General features: G+C 42.7%; 1 protein-coding gene across 2 annotated transcripts in view; it reads right to left on the bottom strand.

Annotated features, from left to right (window-relative positions):
• Olfm4 (olfactomedin 4) overlaps positions 1-18,489 on the bottom strand; it is a 47,885-nt gene that overhangs the window by 19,024 nt on the left and 10,372 nt on the right. Inside the window, exon 1 of one of the 2 annotated variants that reach the window (NM_001106052.1) lies at positions 3,294-3,519. The exons of the other annotated variant lie outside the window; for it this stretch is intronic. Coding sequence (NP_001099522.1) covers positions 3,294-3,491 — 198 coding nt within the window. The 5' untranslated portion in view covers positions 3,492-3,519. Of the gene's footprint in view, positions 1-3,293; positions 3,520-18,489 lie in introns of those variants that run through there. 2 annotated transcript variants of the gene reach the window in all.

Raw genomic sequence — 18,489 nt, 5'->3', positions numbered from 1 at the left:
AGCTTCACAAGACAGGGTGGACCATTCCTGGGGTTCTCTGAGAAGCTCTGTCAGCTCTGGAAACAGGAGACCTCATCAAGCAATCTCTAGACAATTGGAACCACTAGCTAACAACTTTCAGTCCTGAAGTTCACCTGAAAGACACGCAAATAATTATGAGCCTTGCTGACAGCCATTCCAGTGGCTTCTGTTGAAGATCTCTGTCCCACTGCTGTGGACTCTATTCTGCTTATCATCAGCCCAGTGTGCTCGGCTGACATCAAAACGGTCCATAAGTTTGATCAGTGTCTCCCATTAGAGATATTTCTGCTCCTGGAATTCAAAGACAATGAAGCTAATGGTGATGAGTCTCTCTGCAATGAATGCTTAAACTACATGAGTGAAAGGTGAGAATGGGACGTAAAGCCAAGTGCTTGTCCTCTTGGCCTTTGAAAGGATGCACGACCCCTTTGTGGAGGGCAAGTAAGAACCCTGTGTGCCCCCACAAGAGTGACTGTGCTACTAAGTTCCCACTGGGTATATATTCAGTTAACATTTACTAAGGTCTATAATACCCCATGCTCTGGAATTAAAAACTGATTAAGACCAATTCTGGCCCAATCAGGCTCACTTGCATTCCGAATGCCCTCGGGACTTTCCCAACAGCTTCATACCCTGATGACAAAGGCACATAGACCATTGTGGTTCCAACTCTGCCAAGTGACTGTGAGAAGCCTTCCCGACATCTGCGAGCGGAAGCGGACCACTTCTTTGGAGGCATGCACAGCATTGTGAGCCCTCCAGCAGACGGTGTGACTCACATTTGTGATTTAAGGTGGCAATTGGCTCTAATTAGCAGGCAAGTCTAAGTGCCCACGAAGATTCACGACATAAAATAATGGTATTCGGCGTTTCAGAAGTACAGAAAATGACACGTTTGGAACTTGCTCAACGACAGTTATAAAAGGGTTTCCACTACTTTCCAACAAGCTCATCAAGCTGACAGCCAGCCCTAGGAAATTAGGTTTATAGCGGAATTGACACCTGGTCCACTATAAAAAGGAGGTTGGAGCCTGACTCACTCACCCCAAGCAGATAAGCAAACAAGGAAGGAAATTGAAGCCTCTAAGTACGATTTAACTACTAGTTCTTACCTACTTTCAAATATTTGCCTTCTTACTAGGCAGTGGGCACTTTGAATTCCTCTGTTCTTTCACTGGTATTTTTATTTTCTATTATTTCAGCTGATGATGTCACACTGAAATGCTGGATTTTGATTGGTAGTGAGCCTTTACAACAAATTATTATTGTTAACCACAACATAGCCCATTCTGACTGCCCGCAGAAATTGTTTAGTACCCTGAGATAGAATTTTTGGCTACTGAGAAGCCAGTATATGATTGCAAGTCTCTAGACTTGATCCCCTTTTAAAGGCAATTTTCATCTGTGCCCTGGAAATAAAGAAAGCTCTATGCAGTGAGATGGATTTCACAACAGGCTCCTTTGAAATGAGTTAAAACCTGAAAGAAACAACTGAACTGTATGAATAGACTGATTTGGGGTGGTATAACTTACTAGGTGACTCTAAGTCAATGACCCCTCACCATAGCAAGCTTCGGATTTGCTCTAAAATGGGACCGTTACCTTGGGGTTAAATAAGGTGCATTATGTATTAACCTAGCCTTGGCATTCAGTAGGCATGCACTGTGTATTAATGATGCCCTTGCCCTCTGGGCCCCATCCAAACCATTTGTTGATCACATTTTCACTGTCCTCGATTTTAATGATACTAATGTAAATACTCATAGAAAAGCCTCTCCCTCCTCTTTTCCTATTCACCATTCTACTCAGACAAGTTCATGAAGGTGGCTGGCTAGAGGATCTCTAAAGAAAGGCCTAGTAGTTCTGAAGGAGGTACTTTGAAGAGTTAGGAGCCCTCAAGCACAAGTCACCCTGCAGCAAGGCCAACCTGGGAAGTTCTGCAGGGTAGGACTCCTGCAGAAAGGCCCAAGAGGAAAATGGGCAACTGTTTCCTGTCCCACGTCCTACAGTTCCTCCATGCCTCTCTTTGTTGTTTTAAAGGAAAGCCAAAGAATTCATACCCTCCCCCCACCCCAAGAATTAGGCAAACCAAGCGTTCTCCAACCACAGCCCACCCCAAGAATTAGGCAAACCAAGCGTTCTCCAACCACAGCCTCTCCAGGCCGATCCCTGTAGAACATGGACCCTTTGTTCGTTCATTTTGCTGTTGCAGTTGTTTGGCACTGGAAGTAGCCCCAGGGAATCCAGATTTAAAAAAAAAAGAATTAGTATTCTCTTGGGAAATGTCCACATGCAATGGTGTACTCCTATGATTAGTAATTCCTCCTCTTATAACTGATGTTCTGTGTGTGTAACTGTATATGTGCTTGTGTGAGTGTGTGTGCATATACATGTGGGTGTGCATGCCTGTGTATGTGTGTATGTGTGTGGAGAGACAATATATGTCTTTCTCTACTACTTGCCACTTAATTTTTCTTGAGACAAGATCTATCGCTGAACACGGAGCTCGCCAATTTGCTACAATGGTTGGCAAGCACTCCCCAGGGATCCTCCTGTGTCTGCCTCCTCCAACCAGTGATGGGATTGCAGATGAGTGCCACCTGGCCTGGCTTTTTAGGCGGGTGCTAGAAACACAGACACTGGTCCTCATGCTAGTGTGGCAAGTGCTTTACTGACCATCCCATGTCCTCAGACCCGTTACGTAACCATCTTTTTGATAAACTAGGTGCAGAGGAACTTAGAGGACTCCAGTGTTGCCTGGAGAATCTCACTCCCTCAGAGTGTATTACTTATGCCCAAAAGGCTACTCTGAGCAGCAAATCAGTTGGATAAACTTTGCTGGAGTAGAAACTCATTGTATCCCTTTCCTGAATCTCCCAACCCACACAATGTATTAGAGTCTATTGGACTTTTTTTTTTTTTTATAATTCCTGAGTTGTAAACACATGTGTAGGGTAGAACCAAGGATTATTGGATTTTTAGGATTCTTCTCACCACTGATCCTACAGGTCACCCTGGGTCGAGAACCTCTTTAGAACATGCCTTAGCCCAAATACATTAGCTAGAAAACTGGGCTGTTGTCTCTCCTGCTAACAATTTAATTACTTCACCCAGGTTTTAATTCATTTCCCAGGCATCTCCAGTGAACAGAAAGAGGCATAAATCCTTTAAAGTGCCCAGGTCTAGTCAACCATGAAATTGTATTCAGGTCCCCCCAAAAGTGAGCAGAAAGAAATTGCGCATAGCTCACCCGGACTCAGCAACTCCCTCACCTGAGACAGAGTACCACCTTCTGTCCACGACGTGCCTCCCGAAGGCAGCCAGGCAGTCGTAGTCTCGGGTAATGTAGTCTCAGGTAATGTTGGAGTGGTCAATTCCAGGGAATGTGTAGAGCTCAGAGCTCTCGAACTCCCAGAGGCAGAGCCAAGGCAGAACAGAAGGGACAGGAGGAGAAGACGGCTGTAACACATCTTGCCTTCTTAGCTAAGATGCTGGCTTCTTCCTAGAGCCCTAGGGCTTCTTATATCTCCCAGTCGGGATTTCCCCATAGCCAGTGTGTGAAAGAAGAGGAAGTAGCCACAGGAACATGTGACCCACCCTAAGAGGGTCAGGACACCTGCAACCTGAGTCCTGTCCACACCTTGCCACCAAGCCCCACTCTGTGACCTGCCCTTAGATACAGATTTCCCCACAGACAAATATTAACTCAAAAATTTCTTCAAGCAAATAATCTGGTTTCTAACCCGATACTTCCTTGAAGGAGACAGAGTCAAAGTAGTCTTTGTGGAAGAGACAGTTTGGAGGCTCTTAGAAAAAAAATCAACCTTTGGCCTTCTACCTAGAAATGACTTCTGGGTGTTTCCTTCCATTTTGCTGAATTCTGTTTTCCACAGCCAGAGTGGTATGGGCTCACTTTAGAGACTACAACTCTCCTCTAAGATGTCTGAAGTCTTCCTCTTCAGAACCTGCTGCCCGGGTCAGCCCTGGCCTGCCCCTTGTTTTGTCTCCTTCTATATCAAGTTCTTTCAACACCACCACCAAGACTTTGTTCTTCTAGAAATCCACAAAGGACTGTGCATTCTGTGTTTCTAAAGGAAAAGAAATAGCCCAACTGGACAAGGGACCCAGATGATCTCTTGATTATTCCTCTACGTCAGGGTATTGCTCCCTACCCAACCAAAGAAGCCCAACAGAAGGATTTCTCTGACCTTGTTACCACCCACTCTGTGTGGGCTAGCCAGGTACTTAGGACTCACAGATCACTCTACACTAGTGAAAGTTGCTAGAATACCTTCTATGTTACCCAGATGACCTAGTCCTGAGCTTCAGGCTCCCTTTGCCTCTCTCCAACATTGTGCATACCTTTGTGACCTCAGCTTTCTTCTCTGTTAAACCTAGCTCTGCCAATCAGGAGTCAGTGGCCTTGGGCATGCCATTTGGCCTCTCTATAGTTCTAATAATCCCTAAACTATAGGAAATGGTACCTTAAAGGTGTTTGGATGCTTTAAAGAACTATACGAATGTCAAGGTTCTTCCAGTTTTGTGTTTCATTTCCAAAGCCTGGATCATTATGTAAGGCTATGGAGTTTAAACGAGAAAAGCAGGCTGAGACTATCCTCTGTCTCAGCACATCCCAGGAGCATTTGGAAGAGCCTGGTTTGTGGGGTTATTTCACAGCTTAACATCATAAGCTCCATGAACTGCCTAAATCAACGTGGTGCTAATGTGAGGAGCCCAGCGCATGATTCACATCCTCAGGGGAAGAGGTAGGCAGAAAAATGCACAGAAGAATGGAAAGAAGAGAGAAGAGATTGGAGGAAAAGCAAAATAAAAGCAAGTCTGTGTCTTTTAAGTATTCCCAACCAGCCCCCTGGACTGTTTCCTTTGACTTAGAGGTACTGAATGAACGTACCACTCAGACGAGTTTCCACAATTTCCGAGTTAACATGATCTCATCACCCAGGCTTATGGTGCTGCCTTAACTACTACCCATGTTGAAACACATTTGTCAAGTCATCTGAGAGTATCTACTCAGGCCAATGTTATACCCGGCCCATGGAACATGGGATTGGAAGCAGCTAAAGGAGTCCTAGGAAGGACAAGAACCCAATGCCAGAAACATTATCATCCACCAAATATCAATCCAAAGGAACCCTGTGGGGAGGGACAAGGTCAGAGACAGTGGACCCAAGGCTGGCTGTTCAAAGAGTAAGAAATGTATTTTTTAAGCCCATATGTCTCTTATTGCTCCCTAAACACAGTTTCATGTTAAAACTTCAATAAGCAACAAATTAGTTTTAGCATCAGTAGGTCCTTTGCATATTTGGGATATATTTATAATAAAATAAATGCTGTCGGTTTAATATTCAAATTGAACTAGATGTTCTTTTTTTTTTCTGGGAGTTCTGTATTGAAGCAGGATGTGGACTGTGAAATTCATTATTCCCTGTTGGAAGTCATTCAGCCTTGGCCCGTTTCACAAAATGTTCTAGTCTCCTCAATGCTTAGCCCAAGACAGAGAAAGCATAGGACCCTTGCGAGAAAGGAAACAGCTGCACTGACTCCATTATACTAAGATTGAATGCTATGAAATGGGTTTACAGCAGAGATCATGGCTCTGTCTCTCATCTCAAGTCCCCTCTTCCTCCAGATCCCCACCGAAACAAAGGGTAAAATCCACTCTCATTTGCTGGTAGCCCCTGCCTGTAATTATAATTAGCCTTCCTTAGCCCTGGTTTCAAAAAGCATGTTGGGTTCCTCCTCAGGAAAAAAAAATCTCATTAACAATCGTTGCCTGTTGTCATGGCTACCTTTGAAGGCTTCTGTGGTGAGTCCTCTAGAAGACCCCTTACCGGAAGGGTTGCAATCCACAGAACCCAGGCAAGAATTCTACTCAGCACAGGGGTGACTTAGCCAAGAGAAACAGCATCCCATTGTGCTTAGAAGTTGCTTTGTTCCTGGATGCCTCGACGTTTTCCAACTTACTTGGTAGCCTCAAATACACAAAAGCATCAGTGAGGCCTTCACAATGAGATTATTAATAATAATAGTTTGATGAGCTCCTCTGCAAACACCTTTGTTGTAAGAAACAACAAGCTTCTTGTTATTTGACAGTCTCAAAATTATCAGGGCTGCAAAGCAAGCATTGTTTTATTTATAAAAATGTAGCTCAACCTGGGTTCCCCTTATCATAAGGGGTCACTGAAATTCACTTCACTAGCACAGCATTCCTCACTGACAACTTGAAAGTTATTATTCATGCATTTCTTGGGAAGACCCCCCCAAAGCTGTACTTCCTGAGCAGGTGCAACAGACGAGGAAGAGATTCGAATAGATATCACTTTACTTTAATCCTCCTATCATTAAAAAATAAAATGCCAAACTCACTTTCACACACCTTTGAAAAGGAGCACCTGTAGCGTATGCAGTGCATACAAAGATAATAAAGATAAGGTTTAGTCTACAGATTGACAGTAGAAACTGTGTTTAGGTGACCATTTCCAGGTGGGTTGCTTACATCCCTGGACATAATCAAATCTTGTTACTAATATCAACAACCAAGTGTAAAAGACAGCATTCACTCATTCTGAAGAGCAGCTTTTTGCTAATAAGTACACTTGAGCCCAGTCCATGGAGATGCATACCCTATTGTGAGTGCTAAAAAAAAAAAAAGCAATTTAACCCCAGCGCTGGGTAGGTGGAGACAGATGGCGTCTAGAGCTCACAGGCTATCCCTCCTACTTGGAGAGTTTCAGACAAGTGAGAGACCCTGACTCAAAATAAGTGCCTGAGGAATGATACCAAAGATTGACCTCTAGTTTGCACATTTGCACATATATGAACACATACATACGCACACACACAAGGGAAGGGAGAAAGAGAAGACAGAGGAGAGAGGAAGAAAGAAAGAAAGAAAGAAAGAAAGAAAGAAAGAAAGAAAGAAAGAAAGAAAGAAAGAAAGGAAGGAAGGAAGAAAAGAAAAGGAAAACAGAAAAAGAAACAAAGAAAGGGAAAACATACATTTGCTAAAGAAAATGTCTAGTAATTTTCAACAGCAGACCCTCTAAGGGACTAAACAAACTGGACATAATATCAATTGTATAAGTTCTGAAATTACTAAACAGACCATGAGTATGTGGGTTAACTGAGAACTATTCACATGTTAAATTTCTAAAGAAAGAAGATCCTAGTAGAAATCTCCAGCACCTAGACCAGCCTCTCACTTGATGATCAATAAGTGCCTAGTAAGTAAAATACTGAATGAATGAATGAATGAATGAATGAGTGAGTCGATTGAATAAGGATTTTGAAGGAGAGACTATACATTGTTTAAATCAGTGTTGAAGAAAGGGGAGTGAATTTGAAGCTAGAAAAAATTACATAAGTAAAGGTTGGGCCACCTGAATTCTCTTCAGGGTCAGGATTTGCCCATTCCCTGCAAGTCTTGTGCAGTCAGGGCCTCAGAACTCATGGTTTCAGTCAAATTCACTCTTGGGTCATGGTTCCTCAGTCTGATGCAGAACCCCTCAAACCAACATTTCTAAGACCTTCCTATACCAGAAAATACCTAGGCTTAGCTATCCTATCATTTTGTAGAACATGCAAACACCAGATTACAGATTTCAATGAAATCCTTACATTTTTTGATTGTGGAAAAAATCACAAAATATTGACAAAACAGCAAACCATATTAGCTTTTAAAAGCAATAATGGAAACCAGTGCAAACTTCTGCTCAGCTGGCAACGGAGAACAGGGATATTGAAGGTAAGAAATGTTATTTTGTAAGGAAAAATGGAACTTTACATCCTCCACAGTGGTGTTTTATACAAATGAAGTCCAGTGGTGTTCAGGAGAATTTTCTGTCAGGAAAAAAGCCAGTGTCACTGTGAAGGATTCACTAAGGAGACATCACATTTCTGTAGCCTAAGATCGACTCTGCCCTGAGAGAGATCTGGAGCCAAGGCTCTGCCATTCCTCTTGCCATCCTCAGACCGCATTGAGACACCCCTTCACTTCAGCTCTTCTATATTCCAGAGCTTCATGTACTTTCCCGATAGTGTAAACTGGTTTTTCCTCAAAGACCATGTAAGTTGGCTTCTCCAACCAGAAGTAAACTCTTTTCTATTCTCACTCGTTTTCCCATTGCTAAAGTTCTGCTTGCCTCATATCCAAACCACCTGAGTAATGCCATCTGCATTCTTAGCAAGACCTGTTTTCTTCATAGCCAATTGCGTATGCCTAACCATAAACTCTCTTCACCGTGAGAAAGATATCAACTCTTCCTGGATCCATGAGCTGTTGCAACCAAGAGAGTTAGTCAGTTTAGACTCCAGATTTAGTCAAATATCCATTGCTATAACAAAATACTTGAGATAGTCACATTGAAAAGAGGAAAGGCTCCTTTTGGCTTCAAAAGTGTCAGTCCACAACACTGTTGCTTTGGGACTTGTTGAAAGACCGCACATGATGGCAGGGAGTCTACAGTAGAGAGACCTTGCCTCCATTGCCACTAGCAAACATTAGAGGAAACTATTGACCCACACCACCCTTTGAGGACACACCCCCAGTAATGTAATGTTCCCACTGGGCTTCGTGTTTTAAGGTTTCAAGCACCTTCCGGTAAGTCCAAGCTGAGGAAGGAATATTGAACAGCATGTACTTTTTAAGAGATTGTTCCAGACCCAAACTATTAAACACGCCCTTTGCTTTTCTGCCTCCATCATTTCTTTGATAAGGTCCTCTAAAGATCTGTGTTATGGACAGAATATATTCCCCAAAATCCTTATGTTGAAATTCAAATCCCAATTACAATGATATTAGAAGGCAGGTATTGGGGTGGTGCTAATTCAGTCATAAGAGCAGAGCCTTCATGGTGAGAGAATAAGACCATTATTTACGAGCAAGATAAAAGGTCCAGAGAGGTCTTCTTTCTTTGAGGTAAGAATGCATCAAAACCTTGAAGACAGAGGAGGCCTCTGCCTAAATCTGACCTGATATCGACCAAGTATGGCATCTTGTCTAGATTTGGGATCTTGTGTGACTTGGAGACCTCCTGCCTATGATGGTGATCTGAGTGCATTGAGGTGGATATGATTGATTCTGGGAGTGTTAAGGAAGTTCCTGTAGGAGGAAAATCCTCCAAATGCAGCTTGAAACATTTCCTAATCCCAGCCACCATAGTTAATAAGCCACCAACTCTGTGGCACTTTGATTTTATCAGGAAAAACCCAGAAAGTCTACAAAAACCAAATCTAGCCAAGATGTCAGAATTCTGCACTTTATTTAGGAACAAATAAATGGGGTGAAAAGGGAAAATATTCCAAATTTCAAATAACATCTCAGGCCTGGACTTCAGAAAATGTAATCACTAGTTATATATGGTGTTTGAACACCTGAAATAATATGCTAGTGTGTGTGTGTGTGTGTGTGTGTGTGTGTGTATACATATATATATATATATATGTATGTATGTGTATGTATGTATATACAGAGAGAGAGAGGTGGGGTGGGCAGTACTTGCTGTAATTCCACAGGTACTAAGTTCAATTCTCAACTTCATGGTGCCTCACAACCATCTATAATGGGATCCAATGCCCCCTTACAGCATGCAGACTCTATATGCAGACAGACCACTCATCTACATAAAATAAAGAAACAAATCTTTTAAAAATATATTAAATTTCAAATATTCAGCATGAAAAGGGGACTAAATATTAATAATTGTACATGAACCATATATTGAAATGTGAACCATATATTGAGTGAAATAAAATGTTCTATTAAAATTAATTGTATCTATCTTCACTTCTTATCCAGTTGTTAAACTTTTAGCACATTTGTGGCTCTCGATGCATTTCCATTCAAGTGCTACTCCAGAGCAAACTTCCTGGTGTGCTGTGATGCAGTGGATACCGAAGGTTTCCAGAAAGCCAAAGTTATACCAGTGTCTCCCTCAGAGAAAGGTTAGCTAACCAGCTGGCTTGCTGTCACCGGGCTTCAAACTAAAATTCCTTCACAGGTATTAAATTCTATGGAAGTTTTCTCTAAAGAGCCTCAAAATAAAATGAGGCTTTTCCCTTTCTCTCCAAAAGCTTATCATAAAAGGAAAATAAAAAGCAGACCAATGATATTTGAGACCAAGTAAATGTATAATGTTAAGAATTATTTCTCCAAAAGCAATCACATGCAATTTATTTGATTTCCACACCTTAAAGATAAAGATATTTTACACGAATGTCTTTGCTTGGGGCTCCTTTGTGGAGAAAAGAAGACCCCATGATCACAAACATGGCATCCCTCATGGTCATCAGCCCCAGCAGATGGCACACACCCAGATGGGAATAGTTCCTGCTATCCAAACTTGATGAGCCCAGCATAGCGATAGGATTATCCTAGGGTATTCAATTGTTGTTTTAAGATTTCAAATTGCAACTAGATATTTTTCTTTAAAAAAGAGAGAGAGAAAAAAAAAAGAACACAATAATTTGCATATAGCGTTTGCCCTTCTATCCTCAGGAGAATAGCAGGATGTGAGAAATGTACTTCAGGTATAGCAGGTCTATAACAAAGCCTCAGATTCGTAAGTTCTGAGAAACAACCGCACCACCAGGAAACCAATTTTAAACCTGTTATTTAAATGGAACAAAAGTTAATGAATCATTAAATGAAGCAGTATCCAAACATGTGCAGGAAAGTTTTACAAATAAATTTTACAAAACTATCAAATAACTCAGCCTTGTCTGTGCTTATGTTAGAAGTCATTGGCCCATCTACCCTGGTCCTCACTGAGTACTCTTTAGCTTACCCAGCCAACATTTACTAGAATGATTTGGCTCTTGTAGGGCACAGAGCAAAATAGAAAAATATACAGCCCCTGTTCAAAATGATTAAGAAATTTAGGTCAGGTGACAGCAAAGCCTTTGACCAAGGGTGAGAGTCCTCTAGACATGGAGCCTTGCGTGACGTGGAGCCCTCCTGCCCATACTGAGGTGACTCTAATTCATTCTGGGAGGCTTAAGAAGGTTCCTACAGGAGGAAACTTCTCCACATTTGACATGGAACATGTTCTAATCGGTATCATCAAAACCCAGTCTGAATAGTGTCAAGTAGAAGGAGCACATACTGCTGGTACCGGTGCCTATCAACCCAATTAACAGCTCACTGTTAGGACCTCAGGGATCCAGAACTACTGTGATGTTAATGCCAGAGGCTCCTCTAATTTAATCACACTATGAGAATTTTTGCCTTTCTGATGTTATATAACGATATTACATGCTTTCATATTTTCTTGGTGTATGCAAATCTTGTTACTGTACTTAGAATAGCTATGGCTTTGATGTCATCATGAAAATTTTATAAGACTATTTTTAAATAAGTACATCTGTACTACACTAACCTGAATTTTCAAAAGCTTATTGCTTTGTTCTAAGCCCCTGGTGATTATACCAACCATTATCAAATACAAATAGTCTACACCCCATCTTGACCCCACACCTCTCCTCCTCTCCCTGGGACAAAAGCTTCTATTTTACCATTGCCTATGCTTGATTATGGCTTAGTTTGTATGTATATGTGTTTTGGATTTTATTGAGTTCCCAGGCCCTTCATTCATGGAGTGGAGAAAAAAATATGTAAATTTGTTTTTACCTAACTGTTCATTTACTTGCAAACATCTGATTCATGTTCTGTATACCAGGATTCTTCTAGGTGCTGGGGGATATAGCAAGAGAACTACAGAGGTCTGCTTTCGTGGGGCTGGTAGGCATAAAAGAGTGAAATAAATGCCACGCAAAGTGAATAAAATAGGGGAAGAAAGGAGGGAATGTAGGAGGCAGGGCTGCATGTCAAAGTGGGCTGGTCAGGAAGCATCTCTGCAAGGAGACATTGGAATGCTGCTAGGGAGGGAGGGAGGGAGGAGGGAGGGAGGGGAAAACACCACCAGACTATCTGAAGAGAAAGTACATCCCCCCCACCAACAAAAAAGCAAATGCATATCCCTGACGGAACAACACAGCAAGGCAGCCATGAAAAGAGGTGGAAGAGAGTAGTCTGAAGTCAGCAGCCACCTGTAATGCCGTTATGAGGATTTTGGTTCTTGCTCTGGGTATGTGGAAACCGTAAAGTTGGATTAACATTTGGCTGGATCTGCTCTGTTGGGACCAGACAGTCCTGAATAGAAATCAAAGTGGGAAACGGGGATAGGGGCATAGCAGGAAATGATTGGGTTTCAGAAAAGGTGGACAGGTGACCCGCAGTGGAGACAACCCTGAAACATGGACACATTCTAGATGGCAACTGACAAAAATTAGAGAGAGAGAGAGAGAGAGAAGAAGAAGAAGAAGAAGAAGAAGAAGAAGAAGAAGAAGAAGAAGAAGAAGAAGAAGAAGAGGAGGAGGAGGAGGAGGAGGAGGAGGAGGAGGAGGAGGAGGAGGAGGAGGAGGAGGAAGAGGAGGAGGAGGGGGGAGGAGGAAGAGGAAGAGGAGGAGGAGGAGGAAGAGGAAGAGGAGATGGAAAGAATAATCAGATTCAGGGAAGCGCTGAGGTACTTGCACTTAGCAAACAGAAGAAGGAAGTTGGCAATTGATGTGGAGACCACAAAAGGAGCCTGCTCAGAGGGGAAGTCCAGAGGCTCTGCTTTGGGAACGTAAAGTTGGCGATGACTTTTAGATATCCAAGCACAGATAATATGTAACTGTTGAATATGATTCTGGAAATAGGAGAGTCCTGTGTATATAATAAAGACTGAAGAATTTTTACTGTATTGGTGATACTTAAAACCATGAGATGCAAGGGAAGTAGTAATGGGTATCAGCAGAAGAGAAAAGCCAAGTGAGATCTGGGGTTTGAAAAGCCTAAGAGTAAAAATCCAGGCAGTGCAGTGCTCTCTGCCTAGGACATGGAAAGAAGTTGCCGGTGAGGTCAGAAGAAAACCAGGTAGGTGTGACGTCCTTGGAGCCAAATGAGGAAAGAAAAGCAAGGAGAGAGCAGTCAGCTGTGTCAAATGACTCAGCTGGGTCAAGTGACATGTGAAGACTGAGAATTGACTCCTAAAGGGATTACATATAGTGACCCTTAGTTGCCCAGTGCCAACAGAATCTGATGAACTTAAAAGTATGAGGGGATTCATAGAGAGGTAGAGATCTTGTGGACCTCCAGTTCAAGCAACTCTGAGAAGACTGTTCTTTAAAAGGGCACCAGATATAAGAACCAAGTGAGATACTGTTTTTTTGGTTTTTTTAAAAAAATGAATTTATGAACACTACATAAATACTGGGTGTGATTTTAAGAACTAAAACCCATCGTGTACTAAAAACGTGGCTTTAAAATGTCAGCTAGGCTAAAGAATTATTGTATTCGATTAGAGCTTTATTACCCTCCAAATACCATGTCCTTACTACACCCATGCCTACTTAAAGCACTAAATTCTCAAGAAATCAGAATTCTGGTGGCAATTAGGCAGGGTCTGTTAACTCTCCCCATCCCACGTAGTTATACAGTCCGCCCACAAAGGGCAGGATGGGGAAAAGGTGAGACTTCTGTACACAAAGGAAAGCTGCAGTTAATCTTCCTGCAGGAAAAGAAAAAAGACTGGGGGTTGGGGGTTCTTTGTTCTTGTAGTTTGTAAAAGATTTTTGAGGAAATTCTGAAGCTAATCAGTACATCTTGTTTGATTTAATATTCAAACACATGGAGGAATTTCCAGCACCAAAATGTCCTTCTGTACTGTTCAGAAGAGCAAACAGCCCGGTGCGATCAGAGGATGTTGTAATTGTTAGAAATGGAGTTTGCTCAGCTCTGCTCCAGATGCTGTGTTCAACTTTGGTGAGCGTGTGAGCACAGGAGGCCAGTGTGCCTGCCAGGTAGAGTCCTCAGGCTTAGAACATGGTGTTCAAGCCCAGGTTGCTCCATCCTTTGTGATTCACAGACCACCCCCAACCCCACCCCAACAGCCAGGCTGCCCAACGGAGACAACTGAACCTGAGAGAGCTGTGGGGTTTCACCTGGAAAAAGGACTTAAGCTGAGGCCGAGCTGGGAGGACAGACATCATGGATCCACTCACTCATCTGTCCATTCAAGCAGATGAAGCTGACAATACGTTCCAGACCAGCAGCAATGCTCAAGAGAACAATACTGTGAACCGCAAACACAAGCTAGCTATGTCTTGTTGAAAACCATGTATCCTAAGATGTATTTCAACAAGTTGTCCATCTTAGAAGGCAGAAATAAGAATATTCAACTTCTTCTTTTTTTCTAATACCAAATCTTTGCAAGCCAGGGTAGGTTTTAATTCTTTCCATACGTCTCAAGTCAAAGGTGCCGTAGCAAGCCTTCAGTAGCCACCTTTGGCTAGCAGTGGCCAGAGCAGACAGCACAGCTCTAGACACAGTGATTCCACAGAAACAAATTGCATGCCCTACAGAGCAAGAAGCTTGTAGACTGTGAGGGATAAAGAGGTCTCAGTTGGCACTGGGCTCCACAACTCTGCATTTCGATTATTTGTGGTCATCTGTGATGGTCTCCGTCCATGGCAATAAGTTTCCTTGATGAGGAGTAAGGACTACACGTATCTCTGGGTATAAGTATCCATATACATAAACAGCAGAACTGCACCAAGGCTCAGGGATCATGGCAGAAGAGGGAGTTAAAAGGCTGTAAGAGGCAAAGGATCAGGGAGTTTACTATGAGATTGTGTTTTCCAGAGTCAGTGGCTACCTCCATGTCACCAATATGACAGCCTGAAAATGACCTAAAACATGAGCTGAACAGAAACAACAAGAGACATGCTAACGTGATGGGGGAAGATAACCAGGACTCAACCCTACACAAAGAACTACAGGCAACCTCGGAATGCTAAAAGCTGGAAAGATAGCTTTCCCCAGGGGAGAGCACATCAATTCATTATCTAACACTAACTGTCCAATCCTGAAAACATAATACAAATAACATTATACAGACTGAATGTGTTGTACTTATAGAGTTAAGATATGTATATATACATATACGTAAGTATACAAATACATTTTGTGTACATATTTATATACATATCACCAATTGAAGAAGAGGCTATGAATTTGAAAGACAGCAAGGTGTAGGAAGTACATGAATGGAAGCAAACAAACAATGTAATCATATTAAATCTTAAAAAATAAAAAAATAGTATTTTTAAAAAGAGTTCTCATAAGGAAACAGGCCACTAGGAGTCAATTAAAATCAAATTAAAGGTAACATGTTAGTGGGATGTAAGAAAGTCGCAGCTACCCAAACTGAGCAAGTAGGAGCCAGAAAGTTACTGGAGGAAGCGAAGTCTGAGCTTCCCAAAGCAAGTGACAACCACGAGAACTGAGGCTCAGAGGGAGGGACAGGAAAAGAGATGAGGGCAAATGGAGAGTGTCTGCAATGTCTGAGACTAAGGAAGAAAACGACCTGTTCTGGGCGCTTCACAGTGTTCATTATTACTAAACCATGGAGTCTAAAGACGAGGATGAGAATTTAGACCTCAAAGCGAAGAGGGACCAGAGCCACAGTGAAGACATTAGGCTACCTCCCCATGGGGATGAGAGTTGTTAAGGGATTTTGAGTAAGGCTTCAAGGTTGTCCACTTTCTAAGCCCCACAGCTAAAATAAAGACTAAAGAAACTTCTGAAGGATGAGGGTCTTTAGGGTCCCTTACTGGATGGCAGCAGAGCTAAGAACTCAGGGTCTTGATCCTGACCCCATGAGGTCCTTGCATTGCTCACCTAACAGAACATGTCAGAGCAGAACCGGGGCTGTCATTGTTCCACACACCTGGTGCAGAGCACAGAATGGATCTCCACGGGAGAGGGTGAAGCAAGAGGACTAAGATCTGAGCTGTGTAGTTGTCCAGAACAGAAATAGTGACAAAGGCCGAGGAGCACTGCTCATCTGTCTGAGCCCAGTCGAGCCTGAGGAAAGAATTTCCTCTGATATGAAGAGGAAGTACTGTGGTGGTTGTAGCCAGCTGCCTTAGACTCACTGGCTATAACACAGAACATCTTGGGAAATAAGGAGAGCATCCAGCCCAGAAATCCGGCAAGTGAAATAAGAAGTCTGAAATGAAGGCTTGTTTTAACAACGAGAAGGCAGACCACATTTATCCTGTCCCCTAGCCCACTAGAGACAAGGAGCTCGGGGGCTCAGCTCAGCCAACTGTAAGGTGAATCAAGTTTAAAAAAAAGTCATTTCTCTAATGACATCTGGGGGGAGCCGAGTTCAAAACCTATGTCCCCTGGCTCCTTGTTCACTAGGGCATAAAAAGTAGTTGGAATCACAGTTCCTCATCACTCAAATGCTCTACCATTTTGTCCTTCTTGTCTGTGTCAGTGAATTCTTAGTTCTAGTGTCCTCCAGGATACAAATACCTCCAGGAAGGTTCTGGTCTTAAAATACCATCCATTAACAGAAAGTAATCTAAACGAATCAGGAATTGGCCCCTAAATCCCAGGAAAAGTTAATGGTCAGGAGCTAGAATGCAAACTCTTTCAAACTCCTCATCCCTACTCTGAAATCCAGACCCTCAGTGATAAAGGGATCCAAGTAAGCAGGACAAACAAAAGCCAGCTTTGTCTTTGTCTCTTATCAAGTTTCTTGGAACCAGGCCTGAGACCTTAAGCAAATATTTACTTAGTGACTAATGTATACCGGGCACCTGGCAGCCATCTGAAGAGTATGTTAGTTTTCCATTGCTGCTATAACAAAGCATGGTAAGATGAGTGGTTGAGGTCAGCATACATTTTGTATCTTATTGCTCTGGAGGTTAGATCTTCCACACTTCTTCTGTTTGATTAAAAATCAAGATGTGGTCACAGATACATTTTCTTCTAAAGTCTCCAAGGGGGAATCTATTCCCTTGCCTTTGACCATCCTCTAAGGGACAACTGCTTTCCTTAGCTTGTGACTCCACTGCCTGCCTGTCTGGATCAGGCTCCCTTGTATCACATTATTCTGACAGCAATTCTTCTGCTTTTCTTTCTACTTTCAGAGACCGTTATGGTTACATTGAGCACAAGAATACAATTCAGGATCTCCTCATCTCAAAGTCAGGTGTGTATCTACCTCTAACTCCACCTCCAGCCTTCCTTTCGTTTTTCATGTACTATCACATATTCCAAGGATTGTAGATAGCAATCTTCCTTCCTTCTTTCCTTCCTTCCTTTCTTTGTTTCTTTCGAGGGGGATCATTAGTCTGTTTACCCTAACAAGGTCAAATCAAAGTTAATCATAACATAATGTAGGAGCTATGTGGATTGTAAGTACAATAGAGTTGAGTAACAAATGTCACTTCCTGCTGGGGTCATTGGAAAAACCAGGCAGAACAATAGGCTGTGTAATATGTGTCCAGAACAAGATAAATGACATAGTCTTTGTGACCCATGCAATAGCATCACCCCAAAGATTCAACTAAAGAAACCATGAACTCTGCTGAGACGAAGTGATAGGGATGGGTCATAGGGAATGCAGCAAACCAGGCCAACAGATGGAAATTTATACCTTGGGCTCTGAGTAGCAAAGAAAGTTACCCCACAGGGACAACAGTGGGGTAGAGAATAACGTGGTGGTGAGATAGAATGGTGCTTGTAAGAATACAAAGGTAAACAAAGGGAAGGGGGGCAATCTCCAGACAGCAGAGATGTACCTCTACTAGTGGAACACAGAAGGATGGTGACAGGTGGGTTGGAAGAACTGAGCCAAGAGAGACACACAAGGACTGGAGGAAGACAACACAAAGCAGGACGCATGTTTCAGCTGGCTCCTAATGAGAAGTGGTCCAGCTGGCAGAGGAAACACAGGCTGGCCTGGAAAATTGTCAGGGCTGGAAGTCCGAGGGGAATGAGTATCTATGATTATGAGTGACGCTGAACAGGACAGAAACATTGAGGACATCTCCTGGGGGCAGGGCTGGGGACTAAAGGAGACACTAAAAGAACAAGAGGCAGCTAGAACCCCTGGTAAGAAAACACCTCACTTTACCTGGACAGTTAGAATATAGTGACTTATCTACCACAGCCCTGATCAGCTACTAGATTATCAAAGCCATAGCTCAGTGAGAACAAAGGGGTCCCTAAGATGATGCCTATAAAAACCTGAGAGTTTGCCTAGGAGATAGAAGTCAAGCAAAGCTGTTTCTCTACAGGCTAAAACTGGTAGTATTACTCTCCCTTATCGGAGGGGCTTCCAAAAGGCCTGGGAGGGGACTGAAGCTGCTTAGAGTAGCCTCAGCTCTCCTGCTAGCCCTGAGCCCACAGGACCAAATAGGGCCTCTTCCCAGTTTCCCCATAAAGCCTCTGTTGCAGATCTGCAACATATCTTGGGCAACTGTGTATGGCCACAGTCTCTGGAGCAATGTCCGATGTGTAACGGACTAACAGTGCCTGTTGTTTGCAAGAATAGACGGAAGTAAATGACATAGCTACTCAGAACACTGCCCAGAATGATCTTTCTCCATACA

This window comes from Rattus norvegicus, chromosome 15 (assembly GCF_036323735.1).
Source record: "Rattus norvegicus strain BN/NHsdMcwi chromosome 15, GRCr8, whole genome shotgun sequence".
In the NCBI taxonomy this organism is placed as follows: Eukaryota; Metazoa; Chordata; class Mammalia; order Rodentia; family Muridae; genus Rattus; species Rattus norvegicus.
This window is presented reverse-complemented; position numbering and strand designations above follow the sequence as displayed.